Consider the following 19951-nt stretch of genomic DNA (forward strand, 5'->3'; position numbering starts at 1 on the left):
TGGTCTAGTACTATGAAAAGAAATTGATTTCGCCGCTTAGATCTCGGATACGGCCCTAGAAAGTCGCAATACAACCGCTGAAATGGCCTTTCGGATTCAAAGGTACTCCCTATAGGTGGTCTCGACTGCTGATTGGTGGGTTTTACCGTTTTGCAGGTGTCACAACGCTGGACGTAGTCCCTGACGTCCTTAGTCTGCTGCGGCCAGAAGTACTTCTGCCTAACACGTTCTAAGGTTTTCAGCCATCCGCCATGGTAACTCCGGTTAGCGTCATGTGCTAATCTCACTGCTTCCTCAGTCAACCCTTTTGGCAACCATAAACGCCACAGCGAGTCTTCTTCCCCTTCCATCCCCTTACGAAACTTAACTCTTTTGAAAATTACACCGTCCACCACTCGTAAATCCGGAAGTGATTCCTCGTTTTCGGTGACGGTCCGAATTAAGTCTAAATACTCCTTGCTGGCAAATTCGGGAGAGACTAAGTCTATTTCTCCGGGTGTGGTAGTGAAAGTTAACTCGTCAACGTCAAAACGCGACAGCGCGTCTGGTACTACATTCAGGGTGCCCTTACGATGTTCCATTCTAAAATCGTATCTTTGCAGTAAGAGTGACCATCTCGCCAACCTCCCGCTCAAGTCCTTTTGTGTCATCAACCACTTGAGACTGGAGTGGTCCGTAATAATCCGAAAAGGTAATCCTTCGACATAGGGTCGGAAACGCTTCACGCTAATTATGGCTGCAAGACATTCCAGCTCGGTTACTGTATAATTGCGTTGAGCATTATTCAGCTTTTTCGACACGAATGCGATTGGATGCTCAGCGCCATCATCATCGACCTGAAACAATACTCCGCCAACACCTATTTTGGAAGCGTCACATTGTATCACGAATTCCCTTGAAAAGTCTGGTTGGGCCAAAACAGGGGCGGAACTCAAAGCTACTTTTAGTTTTTCGAACGCCTCTATAGCTTCAGGAGTGAGTTTAAACGGGCCTGCTGACTTGCGGAGACAGTCGGTTAAGGGACCTGCCGAGTCAGCAAAATTGGTAATAAATGCCCGGTACCAATTCGCCATGCCCACAAACCTACGCACTTGCCGAGGGGATTTAGGGATCGGGAAGTTTTGTATTGCTTCTACTTTTCCCGGATCCACTTTCAGGCACCCGCTGCCTATCAAATACCCTAAGTAGCGTATTTCCTTCTGACAAAATTTACTTTTTTCCACATTTATTGTCAGACCTGCATCTCTCAAACAGTTCGCCACTTCCGCTAGCAATTTTAGATGATCCTCAAAATTAGTGCTACATACCATCAGATCGTCCAGGTAGACAAAGACGTTCTCTCGCAGACGCGAAGGGATCGCCTTGTCCATCAGCCTACTCATAGTCTGCGGTCCATTGCACAGACCAAATGGCATCACCTTGAAGTGGTACAGAGGCCTCCCCGGAACTGCGAATGCTGTTTTTTCCTTAGAGGACTCTGTCAATTTGATCTGGAAGAACGCGTCTTTCAGATCAATGCCACTAATAAAATGCGTGTCCTTGAGTCTGCTCAATAAGCCGTTGATATGAGGCAGGGGGTACGAATCCTTCTTAGTCACCGCGTTGACCTTTCTCGAATCTATGCACAGCCTGACTTTGCCTGGTTTCCGGACCAGTACTACAGGACTACACCACGGGGAGTTGGATTCTTCTATAACTCCTAACTGTAGTAACCTGTCTAGTTCTCTAAAAGCTTCGGCTTGCCTCGGCGGCGAAAGGGGGAAATGCTTGCTTTTTATAGGTACAGCATCACCGGTGTCCATGTGATGCTCCACTAATTTAGTTTGCCCTAGGCCTAACTTCTCGTACGAAGGAAACGTCTCGATGACTTTTCGCAATTCTGATTTCTGTTCTGGTGACAATTCATGGAGGTTAAGTTCCTCTTCCTTTTCAAGCCTAGTCTCTAAACACTCTACGCTCGGGAATATTTCGGGAGCTAACGCAAATGCTCTCCAAAAATCTACCCCGAAGTATGCTTCTTGGAGCAACGAGGGAACAAGGTAAAAACGAATAATCTTTGTGATATTTTTAAAAGTGACCGGTAGGGATACTGAGCCTAAAATTTTTTGCTTGTTGCCGCCCGCGGTATATACGAACGCATGTAAGGGCTGATATTCGAAGCCGTTATCCTCTAGGAATTCTACTCCATTTTTCCCTAAGATGGAGACGTTGGCTCCCGAGTCTAACAACCCTACAAGAAAACTATTTTTAATTCTAGCCTTTACTAAAGGCCTTTCGTCCTCTGTAAGCGTTAACGTGGTGGCTTGCAGCAGTCTACGCTCCTGTACTCTCCGGTGGTATCTCTTCCTACACTTCAAAATATTGTCCGATACCGGATATTGGTCAAAAATGGTATGTCTCATTTGTTCATACCTATCCTCCCTTTCTTTTAGGGTTGGGAAAAGTTGCGTTTGGCACGCGACATCCCTATGCTGGCGTCGCAGGATTTTGATTTGCTCGCCCATCGTGAAAGAGGACGTTCGACTCTCGGATTCAGAACTATTCGAATCGTCAGTACTATCGGGGAAGGTTATTATTACAGTCGAGGGTTCTTCTGCCAGGGTACTACTGCACCTCGGAAGCTCACCACCTCCATGCAGAGATTCGCCCTCTGGTTCAGCGCACGGGACGACGCCTCGAGCACTGGCTGATGTGGGAGCTATGAAGCCGAACGAGGTTCCCCCATCTTCTCGCTCGGGTACTGGTTTCCCTGCCTGCGATGGTCCCTAGGGCATTTAGGAGTGAATACACCCTTATACCCACATTTAAAACAAAAAGGACTTTTTATGGGTTCCTCGCAATATATATAGGAGTGCCCCATTCCCTGGCAATTCCAGCACTGGATTCCCGAGTAGTCCGGTCTTCTGCTGCGTCTATATTCCAGCGCCTCTATCTGCGGATCTATCTCGCCGTTCTCGCCTTCCATCTTCATGTCCGGGGTTGTCACGCGTGCCTCGCTTACATGCCGTCCTGGGTAATTGGCTCCCAGCAGCTTGCTCTCTTTCAGCACTTGTTCACCTCGGCGTGCTACATCGCGCAGATCATGGAGGTTCCTTACGTCCGCATTAAAAAGCATTAGCTTAAGGCTACTGTTGACGTTCCTTTTTATTATGTCAATCAGTAGAAGCTCTGACATCGGCTCCCTTAAGCGCGCGTTCAAGGAGATTATGTCCGCGTGAAACACGTCATAACACTCACTTGCCTTTTGCTTGCGCATGGAGATCTCCATCATGATCTCGTGGTCCGTTTTCAAGGTGCCAAACTCTCTTTTTAAGGAGTAGCACAAAAAGGCATATGTCGCATTTGGGTTTTGTTTTGTGAACAGCCAGTACCATTCTTCGGCTCGTCCCGAAAGGAATAAGTGGAAACTGGCCATTATTTGTTCGTCAGGGCATTGTGTGCGCTCACACAAGGTGTTTAATTTGAAGAGGAAATCGCTTACACTCCCAGTGCCGTCGAATGCGATTTTCCACTCCTGCGGTTTTACTGTTATGCTGCTTGGAGTCGGGTACATTGGCGGTACTACCGATGGCAATGGGTTACGGTCCATCCTGCTTGCGTTCCTGTGTTGCTGGTGTGCTTGCTGCGTGGATTCGAGAGCGGCGTTGAGCTGGGCCATGTTGGCTCTAATTGAGCCCATCTCTCTCCGCATTTCCTCCTGCGAAGCCTGGAACAGTTGGTGTAGCACGTCCACCCACGAGCCTCCACGAGTGGCTTCGTCCTGCATTCCTAGGGGGTTCGCCTGATCACTGATAGCGTCCCCAAAATTTCCAACCTCTTGATTTGGTGGTAAGGCACCCGCTCCATCTGGTGCATAGTTCGACACATTGGTCATTATCCCCGAGATGTTGTGTGTGTTTAGCAGCGATGCATTCAAATTGCTGGTGCTTACAGGTATGTCCAATTTGTCGCGGTCGTCGTTCCGGTTTGGGCCTATATGAGTCCCCGCGGGATTTCCGTAGGACCCTCCTACTGGGGTATGCACCACCAAAGGACGCCTAGCTTTCGAAAAAGCCCCCCTATTAGCACCGCCCCGGTGCTGGTTCCCTCGTAAACTGCCCGCACTCTCGAACGGAGTGTTCCGGCCCGTTTGCCCGTAGGACTGGTTACGCGACATAATCCGTTAGAAAAAAAATTCTTTGTCAAATCCTAGTATTCGAGAAAAAAAAAAACTTCTGTTCCCAGAAGATGGTTTGTTAAAAGAGGAAAAAAAAGTTTATATATCTATATATAAAAAAAATTGTGCGAGAATTAAGGCAATCATTTATCAATGATCGCACCAAAATAGAAAAAAAATTCAAAAGCTGAAAAGAAAACGGTTAGTTATCTATAAATTTTATATGAACAATGTAGGTGGTGATGGGAACGCTGACATCCCATCATTAGAAGGCAGTAGGCTAGGCAAAAAAAAATTTGATGCAAACACATTCATACTTGGCCCTAGTGCTCCCAACCGCAATCGAGGGGGGGGTCTTAAGGCCCCCCTCCGAGATTGGTTGGGGCCACCAGGGTCGGCTCCAGGCCCACACGAGTAGGTCTCAACACGCCCAGCCGCAACGCAGGGGCAGTCTCCAGGGGCTTGCCCCTGGGACTGGTTGGGGGTGTTGAGGCCTCCCGTCCATTCTCGCTGGACACCCCTCCTGCCTCCGCCGCAATGGGTGGAGCGGTTTCGAAACCGCTCCCCCAGTCTGGTGGGACAGGAAGGGGTGCCACTCTGAATCCCAGCTCAACCCGTCACAATCCAGGTGGCACTGTGTGTTGCCACCTGAGACGTGGGATGAGCTGGGGTCCTACAACACATACACTCACACACTCATACCAAGACGATACAAAATTCTGCAAGGAAACAAAAAAAAACTACTTTACAACAAAAAATTTAAACCCAATTAGCGGACAAAATTATTCCATAGCCGACTAACGGACAACATTCCGGCGACTAAAATTCCCAATTACAAAAAAAATCAAGTGCGTGCAGCACTGCCTCATCGGGTGAAAATAAAAAAATCCCGGAGACCGACGTGAAGTCCCGTGGCTCCGTCAGCCACTGCCCCCGATGACCAGCCCGGACAACCTGATCCGTCCAACCATCCCACCGCAACGGAGGTGGCAGCTACTGTGGCTGCTCACTCGGACTGGTGGGATGGTCAACTTCACGGGTTGACCCGACTGACCCTCGCGACCAGCGCCTCAGGCGCCACGTTGGGCGCCATCTGTTAAGGCGCCCTCAGCAACTGTCAACGATGATCACTCCGGACAACTTGATCTATCTAACCATCTCACCGCAACGCAGGTGGCTGCTCCTGCGGCTGCTCACCTCGGACTGGTGGGATGGTCAACTTCACAAGTTGACCCGGAATTACCAGCGCGACAGCGCCTCGGGCACCAAATCACGTTGGGCGCCATCTGTTATGGAATCGCATCTACAGTGGAAGCAGTAAGGAAGGCGGTCGGCATGATGTGTTGGTGCACAGTGGCTAGTCATTGTCGGCTGGGGCGGGTCCTTGCCAACCTTACTGTTCCTGCGCCATAAGCAGAAAAAAGTTCCTATCATGCCTATCAAACTAGCAGCTGTCAAAATCAAAATAAACTGACAGAAGCGCAGAGACCGACTCAAAACGCTTATAAATTCAAATCAAAACGACATCCGGTCGAACCGGATGCCACGGACAACCCGTTAACATTCCAAAATTTAAAAATTCAAAAATTCAAAAAAAATTACCGCAAAAAAAATTTACCGAACCGGACATGGCCGGTTACCAACGCTGACAATCGAAAATAAAAAAAAAGCTGAAAATTAAAATACAACAAAAGGGCCGAATATAACTTGGGGGCGCCGCGGGTGTTGTTGCGACGCCCGGTGCATTTATCCCACCCTCAAATAACCATGGCCACCGACGCACCTAATCTTTCGGTGGCCCCTTACCTGTTAACCCTACGTGCCTTCTAAATAAATGGCGACGCCAGCATTCCCATTTTAAAGGTTAATTTATTTACAGTTCATTATCAAAACATTTCAGTGAGACTTATTCCGTATATACCTGGCATTACAGGCTATATAACTAAAGCTATACTAAGGCTTATGAAAAATTATTATAAGGGAAACCTTAAGCAAAAGAAAACTCAAGGGTAAGTGTATTTTAAGATGTGAGAGTATCTGACTTACTTGGATATCCGTTTCTACGGCGAGTACAACCCAAAGGCTCCTAAGACAATTGCTACTCTAAGTTTCCTATCTCTTTCTTACGCTAGACTTACGCCCGACGCGTACCTGTACACCCTCTCTAAAAGTTTCCTCAACTTCCTACCTATTCTACCTTTATTGAGTTTTATTTTATTTTACCTTACGTTTTTCCTTTTCTATTTCTTTTCTTGGATAATCCTGGTAAGTAGTGTTGTTCGGGTTTTAATAAGGTTTCCAAATAATATAGATACATAAATAATATAGCAAATTAAGAATAACTACGTGATATATATTTACAGAGGCACGTTTTTTTTTTTTTTTTAATTCAAATTTGTGCTTAATAAACAAGACTGTCATATATTTCTTTTTATCATTTACGCAAGTTAGCAATTGATTGTTAAGACCTCGTCAAATCAGAGTCGGTTAACATTGTGTTAAAAAGTTTTTTTACTTACAAGCTCAGGTAAGGCTACTATAAATTATCATTACATACTTAACTGAGGCTGTGGTTCGTATGAGCTGTTTTATAAGCTATCGAGGGAGAAAACTTGTAACACTAGCGATATTCTTTCATAATCGCGCTGCAAAGGAAAACACCCGGTAGAGTATTGGGAAGCATAAGGCTTGGGCAACATTAAGCCGTTTGGAAGCAACTCGTTCTGCTCAAGTTACAAAGACTCCTTCGATTCTCACATTCTCACATACGTCAGTCGAAGATGTGAAGAGTCAACGATTTTCAACAGTAATGATTTCGAAATTTCATCAGTTCCTTCGTTTATTTTAGTTAATAAAAGAAAGATTCTTGAATACCGAAATCTTTATAACTTAGCTCTAATATTTTAGAAAAGTTATAGGATTCACAAAAGGAATCTTTTATTGAGAGTTTCCGAGAAATTTTTTTTTTTTGAAGTTCAAGAAGCTTTTTTTTTTTTGTATTAAATCAGTTTTCGAACGTGTTTTCGGAAAGTTCCAAAGATTACATAAAATTTTAGATAATTTCAAACCGTTTCCAAGCATTTACTTGGAATTTCAAGAATCTTTTAGTGTGCAGGGTTCCAGTCCAATTAATGTTAGTTAGTCAATCAAGAACATATTTTTCTTTGACCATCCCTTTTAAAGAGTATTCCAAGTTTTCTCCCCTAAGAAAAACTTAATTTTACATACATTATATAAAAAAAAAATCCACAGATGCCTTTGAGAAAAAAAAATTGTCAAAATTAAGTGTTATACCGGTCTGGGCCGAAATGAATTAGACGATACAACCCAGGGTAAAAGTAAAGTTTTGAAGCTTAGATAAAAATTTGTAGATTTAACAAAAAAAATTCATCAGAATTTCTCATTCTCTTGTTTTGAAAATATTTTCCGTAACCGGAACGAACTCACCGCTTTAGATGTTGTTGCTGGTAGTTGGTACTATGAGGTCATTGCCGGTAAGTTGTCACAGCTGGGTGGTAGTAGCAGGCCTATATGCGGCGGCCCTGCTATTGTTGTTACTAAAATCGGTGGTGGTCACGCTCGTTGTTGGCGCAATCGATTTGGTAGCGCGCGGTATTGCACGCAATAATGGTGGCAGCCCTTAGGCCTGACGATGCTGTTGGCTCCGCGAACGTCCAGATGTGAGGAATGTGGATTTTGAGGTGCTATCAATTGTTGATGTTGCTGTTCGAAAGATTGCACACGCTGTTATTGTCGATATGTCACTCTAGGAGTGGTACGTCTGGCGTCTTGGCATATGACGGTGCCGGGGTCACTGGATATGGTTGGTGCTATTGTAGTTGGTGTGGATGGAAATGACACCGCTAAGCCAACACCACTATTGCTAAGTTGAGGAACCATGTATATTACGTGGCAATCGTTGGGAATATTCCAACATTCCCGTGCTCCTCGCATACGCGGAGAAGGCAACGCCGATGCCTTCCAATTACTATTTATTAGTATTCACGATGTTTGGGAATTTAGCACGTCCTGAGAGTAGGTTAAAACAATTTCAACGTGGCCACCGGCTAGCTTACTTCGTTTTTAATTGAATTCACTCATTTCGGAGACAATTTTCGGGTTAAAATGTTGAAATGTAACTTCACGTATGAACATAGCTCCTCAGCCTTTCAAAATTTGGCTATGTATATAAGCACGGCTTTGAGGAATTCAGAAAATACGATGGACATATGTAGAGGAGTGGTTTTATGGTTGCTATAAACCGCCCGATTTTTGATGGTGAACTATCTGTATTTGAGGGCGGCGCTCGTCAGTTCCACCAGCTATATGTGGATGCACTTATGTATCCTGTCTGCCGAATGTAAAACAAATTTTCGTGCAACTTTTTACCGGTAACCTTTTGCAATTGTATTCGCTGCAATTTTCACTTGGCCACTTTTTGGTCACGAGGGTTGTCTGCTCTACCGCTTCAGACCGCAAGCAAAAAGGAAAGGGATCTTTTTCTTTTTCGGAAACTCGTGGTGGTTTTTCCTTTTTTTTTTTCTCCCGTCTTCTAGTGATGGCCGGTCTGTCTGTTCCCTTCTTTTCCGATATTTTTCATCGCAACCTTTTCCACATCGCTAGGTGTGTTCCCGTGAACACGCTCCCAAGTGGGTCGTAGCCGTAGACCGTAGCAGCAGACCGTAACAAGGTATCATTTATGCTTTTAGCAGTCAGTGATGGGCACACTCATAATTATAATTAGCCTATACATTTTAGACCTCTTTAAAAAAAATTTGAAAAGATTCGAAAAGCTCCTTTAATTGTGAATTTCAGTGGAAATTTTAATTTAATTTTAAAGAGCTTTCAAAACCTTTTATATTTTTTATGAATAACAGAGTTTATGTAGATCTACTTTCAAATGTTTCTATATTTACAGTGAATAAAAAAATATTTTAATTTTAGCTATTTACATCAGCATCTGTGGTCATGCTGAGACTCGTTGGACGGAGAATGTCACCAAAAAAGACACTGAGGGTAAACCGCAAAAGACGATCGAAACATTTTCTGCTTCCGAACTGTATTACAGCACAGAGAGTCATGTTTATGGACAAAGTGGTGGAGCACAGATAGAATTACCAGCCGGAAAGTATGCTTTTCCCTTTCGCGCTACTATACCGCCAAATGCGCCGACATCATATAATGGATCATGGGGTCAAGTACAGCACGAGGTTGCTTTGGTAATTGATCGTGTGATGCGTTATGACAACAGATTCAAACAAGGCTATACAGTTATTTCGCCATATGATTTAAATTTGAATCCGGAACATATGGTAGGTGGTGAGAAATTTGAAGCCTTTCGAATGAAGGTTTTTTAGAAGTTCCCCATTTTGTATGCGGCTACCATTCTCTTCAAAGTTAAAATATGCCAAAAGTGAAATTTTTAGTTTTCTTTTACCCATCAATGAGTCTTGCGCGTCTTCAGGGAAACGCGTAGAAGGCTAAAGTCACATTTATGTACATAAATCGGCCTTTAAACTTCAGTGCAGTATATAAAACCAAGTCAATTGAAATATTATACACTTATGTATATAGTTATTATTATTTTATATAGAGTTGCAATTTTATTTTATTCTTTCATTTGAGTGAAGCAAATGTGACAAAGTGAAATTCAAACGAAGCGTATTTTTGCTTGGTTTAATTCAGAAATACTCGAAGTCAGCCATGAAGATAGACACTTTATCAAAAATACGTTCGAAGTGCGACTCGTACCGTTTTGCACTTTCTTCTAGAACCAATTATTTATTAAACTTTTGTATCCTGTACTTCGATTTACTCAAATCATATGGTTAGGTTAATATACCTGCTGAAGTCCTTAATTATACCTTCCTTAGAATAGACGGGACAAAATTTCATAAATTTCCATGCCTGAGTAGTATGGAAATAGCGGTTCTACCCCAAATGGTGAAAGGAAAAATGTGAAAGGAAAAGTATATACATACTGACATACACATATGTGTGTGTGTGTGTGTGCAAAACCGCAAATGTGTGTGTGTATCTGTGTGCGTGAGAACTTTGTGAATCCAGCAAGAAATCGAGCGACTGGTCAGTATCAGATCACAGAAACTGTTCAGATACTGATCAGTCGCTCGATTTCTTGCTGGGTTCACAAAGTTCTCACGCACACATATTTGGGGTTTTGCACACACACACACACACACACACACATATATATATATATATATATATTCCTTTCACCATTTGGGGTAGAACCGCTCTTTCCATACTACTTGCTTGATATTCGCTAGAGCTTTTCTTTGTATCTCTCGTGGCAGCAGTTCTTATACACGTCATTGATGGCGGTGCCCATTATATTTGCGTGTACGTTCCACGGTCAGTGTACTGTAATTGTGGTTGTGATTCCAAATGTTTCTTTTATCCACCTACTTAATAAGCTTCCTCTTCTGTTCGGGTACGCTATTCAGCCCCGAAGCCTGTGAATCGGGTAATGCAAATCACACCGCCTTCCCGGCACCGGAGCGGCTTAAAATTATTCCCTACCAAGTGCTTTAAATGCACTTTAACCCCCATTTAGTTAATCACTGCTTCAATAAGAAGAGTGGAGTGATGCATCATCATTTTCTCATTGCAGCTGACTGCCGCTGTTGATCGCCCAACCCTCGTTGTTGAATCTTTCCTGCTACTCACTGCAGTCCCTCAGCTATTCAGCTACTTGCACCCAACTAATGCGACCACCGATCATACCCCGTAGGAGTATTCTCCGACATCGTCTGCCCTCAACTTCTCCATCCGCCGCACACTTAAAATGCAGGCCACCACGTCGTTCCCCTTCTTACTTTCTTGTTAAGGAAAGCTACGGCCTTTCTAAAGCCAGGTATGTGTGTATGCACCTTATGATCTTACTACATAAATACTCTGTTTTTATTCAGTGTTGGTCTGTGGGACCTTCAATTGAACCTGGATAGACTGCGTTCTATCTCGCCCTCGACAAAACATACCTGATAACGATTAAAACCTTTTTTTGAAGCTAAATCGAATTAATTTTTATATTATATGCATACGAGCCGGACCCGTGCCACCTTGCGCAACCAATATAAAAGTCTCTTGTCAAACATCAATAGAAATCAGCTGTTCTATCAATCAATTAAAACTTTCAGCTTGCGCTGCCATCTGGCGTATGGGAGCAACTGCCGGTAATGCAGTGCAAATATTCACAATAGTGCCATAGTACAAATTGATTTCTTTGTGTGCTCACAATCGTTAATTTTTAACAAATTATTTTAATAAAATATAGCTAAGCAAAAGCTCTACGACCAAAATTGCCCAATGCTCGCTAATAGCCCGAATCTCCATCTTTACAACCAAACCTGTATTTATAATTTGGATTCCAAATAAGAGCGAAAAGGGGACCCGTACATAAAAACAGCAATTATAAATAATAGGGGGACTCATGTAACCGTATAAATGCCTTATAAAGTGTAAACGTATAAATTTATCTAGTGCGTAAACGAGCTGTCAAATTTTGTATGAAAAATCATTTACACAATTTGTATAAATTTACGCGCACATTTAATTGTGTAAACGCGGTAAATTCAAAGGAATGCAACCTTGCAGACATTACAGCAGGCATTTTCATCAGAAATCTCCAACATCAGCAAGTAAAGGCGTTTTAGTTTTGATTTTTCACTTAATCTTGGCATTTTTTAATTTGTATAACAATCAAAAAAATTTTGTTTGGCAATAAGACAGCTGATAAACAATCAAGTTTATCAAGAGTATTACTAGGTGCGTTCATATAACCGCGTGTGCAAATTGATATAATTTTACACCTTATAAGTTTATATGCTTTCATGAGTCCCCCTAATATATATGATATATATCTGTGGCAATTTGAAAAACAACCTAATTCGAGTTAGGGTAATGGCGATACATAGATCTTTATCTGAAAAGCCACCCACAATTCACCGTTGTAACTTCCTTTATTTTGTAGCAGCCATTTGGCACTAGGGCTATGAGTAAGTACCACAGGGAGATCTGTAACGGATTTCTGTTATGAAGCCAGAATATCACTTTTATCCTAACTCGAATTAGGTTGTTTTTTCAAATTGCCACAGATATTTCAATCAACCAATGCAGGGATGGTACAGCTCCACTACACATCGCTAATAGATAATGAACCCATCTGGAGCAAGTTCTATTTTAGTTTGGCGCACTATGATCCAAGTTTCCCACTCTATGCATTTTTATAATTTTATTAACTCCAAACTGTATTCCCTCTAGAAACCCTTGCAAAAGATTGAAGAGAAAATATTCTGTTGGATTTTCTGCTGTGGTGCCAACGGTCCTATGGTGATGCATGTTAAGGTGCCCTTCTCCGCTTATGCGCCGGGTCAAAAGATACATTTCAATATTGTCCTGGATAATCAATCGGATTTCAATTGTTCCGATGTCAAAGTGCGTCTAATTAAAAAAGTCAACTTTACCAGCCGTAATCCAGAACCTAAACGTCAAGTTGTCGAAGTCAAGGTGGCCGATAATCACTGCGGCGAAGTTGTTAAACATAATAAAGCTGAATTTAATGAATATTTGCAAATTCCATCGACCACGCCCACTTCATTGGAGAATTGCAGCCTTATACAAGTCAGTTATACGCTACGATTTATTGCGAAAGTTTCACGTATCTACACGGATTGTGTAATAGAATTTCCACTTACAATCGGCACGGTACCGCTATATGCGAGCGGCGCTAATGAACAACCAGCAATGATGTCACAGCCTGGCGCAGGACCGAGTTACAAGCCATTGCGTAAGTTTGCATGTTTCGAAAGTCTTAGGGTCGTTTTTCTCATCTCTGGTTACGCTGAGCGACACTTAAATTGTCGTAAATAACCTGCGTATTAGCGTTAACTAGAGATAGAGAAACCAGCTATTAAATGGAAATACTTAATTAACTTAGATACATAAATTTTTTCCTATTTTAGCACCTCCCATGTTTGAGGAGGATATACGTAGTGAACAATTTGAAGATACTACATTCCGTCCACGCTATCCTGTTTTTCTAAGTGATGCAGCTGTTACAGGTGGTGATGTGAATAACCCAGCTAACAAACCTTTACCACCAACGAATGGTAACTATCCTTCGCATATTCCATCGTCACCAGCACCGGCATCCGCGCCAGCACCATCAACACCGATGCCAGCTTCTGCATCGCATCCGGCAACACCTCAACCGTCACACACAAATTATTCTCCCTCACCATCTACTCCAGCTCAACATAATACATCAGCTAGCTCTCAAAGGAGTCCATCCAGCAGGGGAGCAGGTGGTAATGTCGAAGCGTTGGGTTTTAGTTTACCACCTGATTATCAACCCACACGGACACCACCGCCCGGTTCTAAGCCTGGTATAGGCTGGAAGTTGTGCGAGTGACTTGAAAGTAGATATCGTTTTTGGGAGACATCGTATTCCATAATGGCGAAACAAGTATATTTTTATTTAAGTTGTTTAAATATCGATGGAGACACATACATATATACGTATGTAAATATTTTTACTTCGAATGTATTACTTTTTTTACAATAAATATTTGTACCCATTTATAACCCTCAGGCCCTCAGGGAAATTAAAGTTGTAATTAAGAAAATACTGAGGCAGAACTATTTGAGTGCAAGAAGCTGTAGATGCTGGCTGATAGAAATAATGTCCGAAAGGTTAGGTTAGGTAAGGTTGAATTGGCCGGTCATTAAAGACCTCACATAGACTGAATGTGTCCAAAGTGCTATCGAAAATTGTTTTACGACCACACTGAAAACCCCTAATTAGTAATGTACCAGGGTTTATCTTATGGATTAACTCCGCCCGCTTGGAAAATACTATAAGTTGTCTAGGAGCAAGCTTAATTATTGCTTCGAGATTTGGCAGCTCTGCCTCCCCTATTAGCATTAACTCCGCGAGGGGAGAACACGAACACAAAACACGCTCAACCATTTCCTCCTGAGAATCGTACTTCCTACATCTGCGGTTACTGAGAGGGTATGCGGGCTATCAATCATTGGCATTACGAGATATCTGAAAACTACCCCGAAAGCAGCATTGCATGCCATTCTGTACATCCCACCTGCTAACTTAGGCCCGGTTTATCAGTGGTTGGTTAAGCTAAGCTTAAACTCTAGTCCAATTTAAACTCCAGTTAAACTACTGAGCAGTTTTTCAGTCACAGTTGAAGGCCGCCTTTGGGGTATGCTTTTTTGTGCGGCAACATTGTTTTTTTTATTATCTAGATAATTTGTAAATTGTTAGATTTATTCAGCTAAAAGGCTTCAACAAAAGGCGACCAAATAAATTATAAATGAATATAAACAAAAAAATAAGTTTTATTCATCTTGAAGCCTTTTAGCTCAATAAATCTAACAATTTACAATATTCAAGGCTATTAACTTGTATTAAAAATAGATAATTTGTAGATACGGCAACAGCTGGATTTTGTTTACCCAACAAACATGGAAAAAATTCTCCAGGGAAATTTATATAGTTCCGGAAGTGATATCCAACATCATTATTTAATTATTCTTAAACCAGATAGTTCTCGAGTTTATATCCAAATTCATTCCTCAATCACTATCCAACCTTTGAGAAATTTTGTAAAATTAAAAGTTTTCCGGTTGATCTCCAACGTCATTAATATTTTCCAATTATTATTCTAATTTCGAGAGATTTTGAGAAATACACAGTTCTCAAATGAATATTAAACCCATTTTTCCAGTTGATATTTTACATTATATATCGAGTTGAGGTGGAGTTGAAAAAAATCTCATTGGTGGTACCACCAAAACCAACAGCTGTTTATTGTGAGTAATAAACACCTGGTTGATAGCAGTAATGAAGCGTAATTAATCAAGAATAAATTATATACGCGGCCGCCGTGGTGTATGGTAGCGTGCTTGGCCTGCCACACCGAAGATGCAACATCAACATCATTGAATCATACATCTGAGTCCAGTTAGAGAACCACAAGTTGTTAATTACATTTTTTCAACTTAAGTAATAGCATGTTTTGCTTTACAAAAAGTTCTCTCTTTTGCTGAGTACGCTGTGATTCTCGAGTTGACCCACTGTTTCGAAACAACTTGAAATTTTAGAAGTATGCCTAGTTATCAACATGAGCTCTAATGGTACTCAAGCCCAAATGCTTGTTGGGTATATTCGACGCCATTTCGTACGAACGCAAATAACTGATAGGTAAACTAGAGTTTAACCCTGGCAGATCGGCCGCTTAAGCTTAGCTTAAATTTCAGTTAAAGTAGACTTAAAAACTGCAGAATAAATTTAAGCGTAGTTTAACTGACAAACTGAGTTGAACTTGTACTGAAAAATCGGGCCTTAATGGTAAAAAAAAATAGCGCTAGCAACTTCAATAGAGCTTAAGGTCCCGGGGCAGAAGGATTGCAGGCCGTACGGCAAAGCAATATAGAGACATCAAATATGGGGCGAACGGACTACATGATTCCGTGCCTGAGCTGCGAAAGAGATATTGGGGCCACAATCAAGCCGAATGGTTGACGCAAGGGCGTGGAAATGGCAGAAAGTACTATACACGTGTATACCGATGGTTTCAAATTAACAGAAGGGGTCTGGTATACTATTTACTGTCTCGATCCAGAAACAAGTAGATCCCACAGTCTGCAAAATCACTGCTGTGTCTTTCAGGCGGAAATTGTAGTCGTGGAGAAAATGTACTTAAGCTACAATGTGTTGGAAAGTCAGGTGGCGATCAAGGTAATAATCTCACTCAGTACTTCATCAAGAAGTGCATTGGAAAGAGAGTCTTCGCTAAGGCCGGACCATACGACATGACTCGATGAATCTACCAATCCGTTTGGTAGAAATCAAAGGGACAGAGGAGGTGCCTATGATCCATCAAGAAGGAAAGACGTGGATAGGACCACAGGGCTGCGAAATTTCTAAAATCATGGGCAAGTGCTAAAACGTTATACTCAGTTGCCCTTACTTAATACTTAAAGCTGGAGACATTGGTGCTTTATCGGTAACCGTATCGGTAACCTTTTAACAGCCGATTCGACCAACCTTATGAGAATCAATGCAATCGATTATTGGTGCCGCTAAGGTCGTAACCGTATCGTAGCCAACCAATTGGGTTTTGGTTTACCGTCGTAACGATAAACAGCTGTTTACGTTAGGAATACGGATACAGCGATACCACATACGGCACCAATGACTCCGGCTTAAGGCTCACGATGGATGCCTGAAAATGCAACAAAAAAATTCGATGGGTAACGTAAGGTTTGAAGATTAGAGTTGTACTTTTTCGTTCATTTCAGAGATTCGAATCTTTTGTTCTTTTTCTGATGAACGAACAAGCTGTTCTTTTTGTTCATCTGTTCTTTTTTTTTTTCAAGCAAATTTGATCACTGCTGCTCGCACCCTCGAAAAAAGCCAACAAGTATAGATGGGGGTGTGTATGCAGCAATGCTTTGTGTAGGTATGTATATTTAAATGAGTAATGAATAAATAAGTTAATATATATATATTAACTTCAAAAAAAGTTACAATTTTCGGAAGATCCAGGAAATTGAAAGAGTACAGACACAAATTATAAATATGAACTTTTCAAGTTTAATAAATGTAATAATTAGTTTCTTACAAAGCATGTTTTTCATAAATAGTCCATACATATATTGTTGAAGCAGTGCCAGACACAAAGATGACCACACATATCTTTAGTGTAAGTGGCATCATCGAAATTCGTGCTCACTGTGAATTTCTGCGTATGTATGTATGAATTTACAATGTTCGCGAACGAGAAGAGAGAAAGAATAACATTAGATAAAACGAACTAAAAGAACAAATGAACTAAAAGACCAAAAAGAACCGAAACCGAAGATCTAGTTCACTTGTTCAGTTGAGAGTCCCGGTCAATTGAACAAGTTCAGAACGAAACGACCCAACTCTATTGAAGATTGGGACCGTTTCCTGCATAAATGATAATAGCGACCTGCTAACTGATTGAAGACGAAATGAACCAGCATTAACAGAGTTTATGACTTGGCAGCAAGCGTATATGGAAGAAAGTATGTTGTTGTTGTTGTAGCGATAAGGTTGCTCCCCGAAGGCTTTGGGGAGTGTTATCGATGTAATGGTCCTTTGCCGGATACAGATCCGGTACGCTCCGGTAACACAGCACCATTAAGGTGCTAGCCCGACCACATCGGGAACGATTTATGTGGCCACATTATACCTTCAGGCCATCCCTCCCTCCCCACCCCCAAGTTCCATGAGAAGCTTGGGGTCGCCAAAGCCTCGTCTGTTAGTGAAACAGGATTCGCCGCGGAAAGGTGAGGTTGACAATTGGGTTTGAAGAAGCTATATATTGCACTGGCAACCTGAAGGGTTGCGCTACACCGCCCCTTGAATCTGGTAGATATGAAGATAGTGTAACATCTTTATTGGCTAGGTTATGGTATGCGAATGAACGCTCCGTCTAAAAGGTGCTCCTATCAAGACTCGGACTTGGAGACAGAGGGAGGGCGAGACTCCCACAAAATTGGTGTAAGAAAACTTGATCTACATTGGTGCTTCCAATTGGAGGCACAGTGATTTGTTAAGTAATGGCCAAAATCGCCTATGCGGTTAAGCGCAAGCTAATTATGGTGATGATAAAGCAGATAGCACAACGAAGAAGCGAAAGACTTCAAGAAATAATACTATACGTTGTCGGCTTCCGAGTACGTGCTGGAATACGTAAAAATTTTCACGAATATTTAGTTTGTAGTCAGTTTTGAATCATGTCGTAAACGGTTAGATCGATTATTCAATTCGAATACTTTCGTCGTATGCATGCCTGTCGCTAGGCAATCGGCCCGGAACCGGAAGGGGTGTACCAGGTTCATAACCGGCAATCGACTACATTCATCCACAACACTTTTCTATAAATAATATAGCAAGTTTTTCGAAATGTGATAGAAAGGCCATGACAAACTGTGTTGGTTTCATTTTGAGTTTGCCATCTCTTTTTGACAATCCCATCGACCATGCAATGAAATAAATAAAATCAGCTGATGAGATGAGCCAGCCATATACCCTACAAGAATACTGACTATCATATGACTATCATCGGATTGTCAGCAATGCCAACCTAACGATCAGCGCCTCATACAAACTTTCTTTCACAAACTTAAGGGGACTTGCGCAAATGTGATGTAAACAACTGTGTACGTATGAGTTTTTGTCTCCTTCTTATACACCAACATCGCCTACTGATTAAGTATATAGCCGTACTGCTCACTCTCATTCCTTTTCCTGGATCAGTACTGACACTCTAACTATCAAAAAGTGTCATAAATGATAGTTTACTGTAGATACAGAAGAGCGCTTTCCTCATGCGGAAACACATTTAAAAATGAATCACTCCTAACCACTATTATTTTTCGCGTATCAATTTTTTGAGTGCGCCACATTCATTCCGACAGCTTTTGGTATTTTTAAATATTATTTTCGATTTTTTTTCTTTTAGCATGGATCTTTGAAATGCTCTCTTTTTCATTTTTTAAACTTATTTTTTATATGGTTTTCGTCGGTTGAAAATGGCGGAATTTAAAAAATAAAACAACCGTGATAATCATTTGATTGTCATATGACAGTCAGTAGTGACAACATGATTAAATCGGATAAACTGTTCTCGCATACATAAAATTCCGTTGAGAATTATGTACATATCTGTCTCACATGCATAATGGTATCTGCTTTATGTTCTTTTGTTCTGTACCAGGGTCCGAAGCTTTACCAGTTTGAGTCCTTTTTCATTAGGGGGACTCATGTAACCGTATAAATGCCTTATAAAGTGTGTAAACGTATAAATTTATCTAGTGCGTAAACGAGCTGTCAAATTTTGTATGAAAAATCATTTACACAATTTGTATAAATTTACGCGCACATTTCATTGTGTAAACGTGGTAAACTCAAAGGAATGCAACCTTGCAGACATTACAGCAGGCATTTTCATCAGAAATCTCCAACATCAGCAAGTAAAGGCGTTTTAGTTTATATTATTCACTTAATCTTGTCATTTTTTAATTTGTATAACAATCAAAAAAATTTTGTTTGGCAATAATACAGCTGTAAACAATCAAGTTTATCAAGAGTATTACTAGGTGCGTTCATATAACCGCGTGTGTAAATGGATATAATTTTACACCTTATAAGTTTATATGCTTTCATGAGTCCCCCTATTAATATAGGCTGTCGTTGGGAACATGCGGACATGCGTGAGCGAGTAAAGGATCATACATAAATTTGAGTATGAATATTTACGTCATCGCAGGATCAGCATTGTCAATTACAAGTGTGAGTGATTAGTAAGACTATCAGCGTTTCTTGTAGGGTAATTGAGCCATGGTTTAGCACAAATCATACACAGAGGATTGTGCATTCGCGAGTTCAAAATTGCTTCGTTCCGTACATACACGTCACACTTGACTGCTTCAGCGAATGAAAGAAAGAGAGTAATACTGTTTTCACACAGACGGCTTATTGAATAATAAAAGCAGTTTTCTACATTAAGACGCTTATTGAGCTCAATCTTCCCTACAAAATTCGTATCTATAATTATTTCTATAGTAGCTAATCGAATGCCTAATGAAGTCAAAAGCACAATGCAACTCTGTTGGTGGCGTTCAGTTTCTTAGTTTTTGGTATGTTCAGTGCTTAAAAATGTCATTTGTCAAAGTAAATGTCATTGTCTGCATGTCGGAATGATACAAGGTGGCCGCATCGAACAG

The 19951-nt window shown here is 41.5% G+C and overlaps 1 protein-coding gene across 11 annotated transcripts in view; it reads left to right on the forward strand.

The window, feature by feature from the left end:
- Positions 1–13800, forward strand: part of LOC137250765 (arrestin domain-containing protein 1) — a 32483-nt gene extending 18683 nt beyond the window's left edge. For all 11 annotated transcript variants that reach the window (XM_067784272.1, XM_067784212.1, XM_067784202.1 and 8 more), the window contains 3 exons: positions 9101–9468; positions 12437–12962; positions 13138–13800. In XM_067784272.1, the coding sequence (XP_067640373.1) occupies positions 9101–9468; positions 12437–12962; positions 13138–13586 (1343 nt within the window). In that variant the 3' untranslated portion in view covers positions 13587–13800. The remainder of the gene's footprint in view (positions 1–9100; positions 9469–12436; positions 12963–13137) is intronic.
- Positions 13801–19951: the final 6151 nt, after the last annotated feature.

This window comes from Eurosta solidaginis, chromosome 1 (assembly GCF_040869045.1).
Source record: "Eurosta solidaginis isolate ZX-2024a chromosome 1, ASM4086904v1, whole genome shotgun sequence".
NCBI lineage: Eukaryota > Metazoa > Arthropoda > Insecta > Diptera > Tephritidae > Eurosta > Eurosta solidaginis.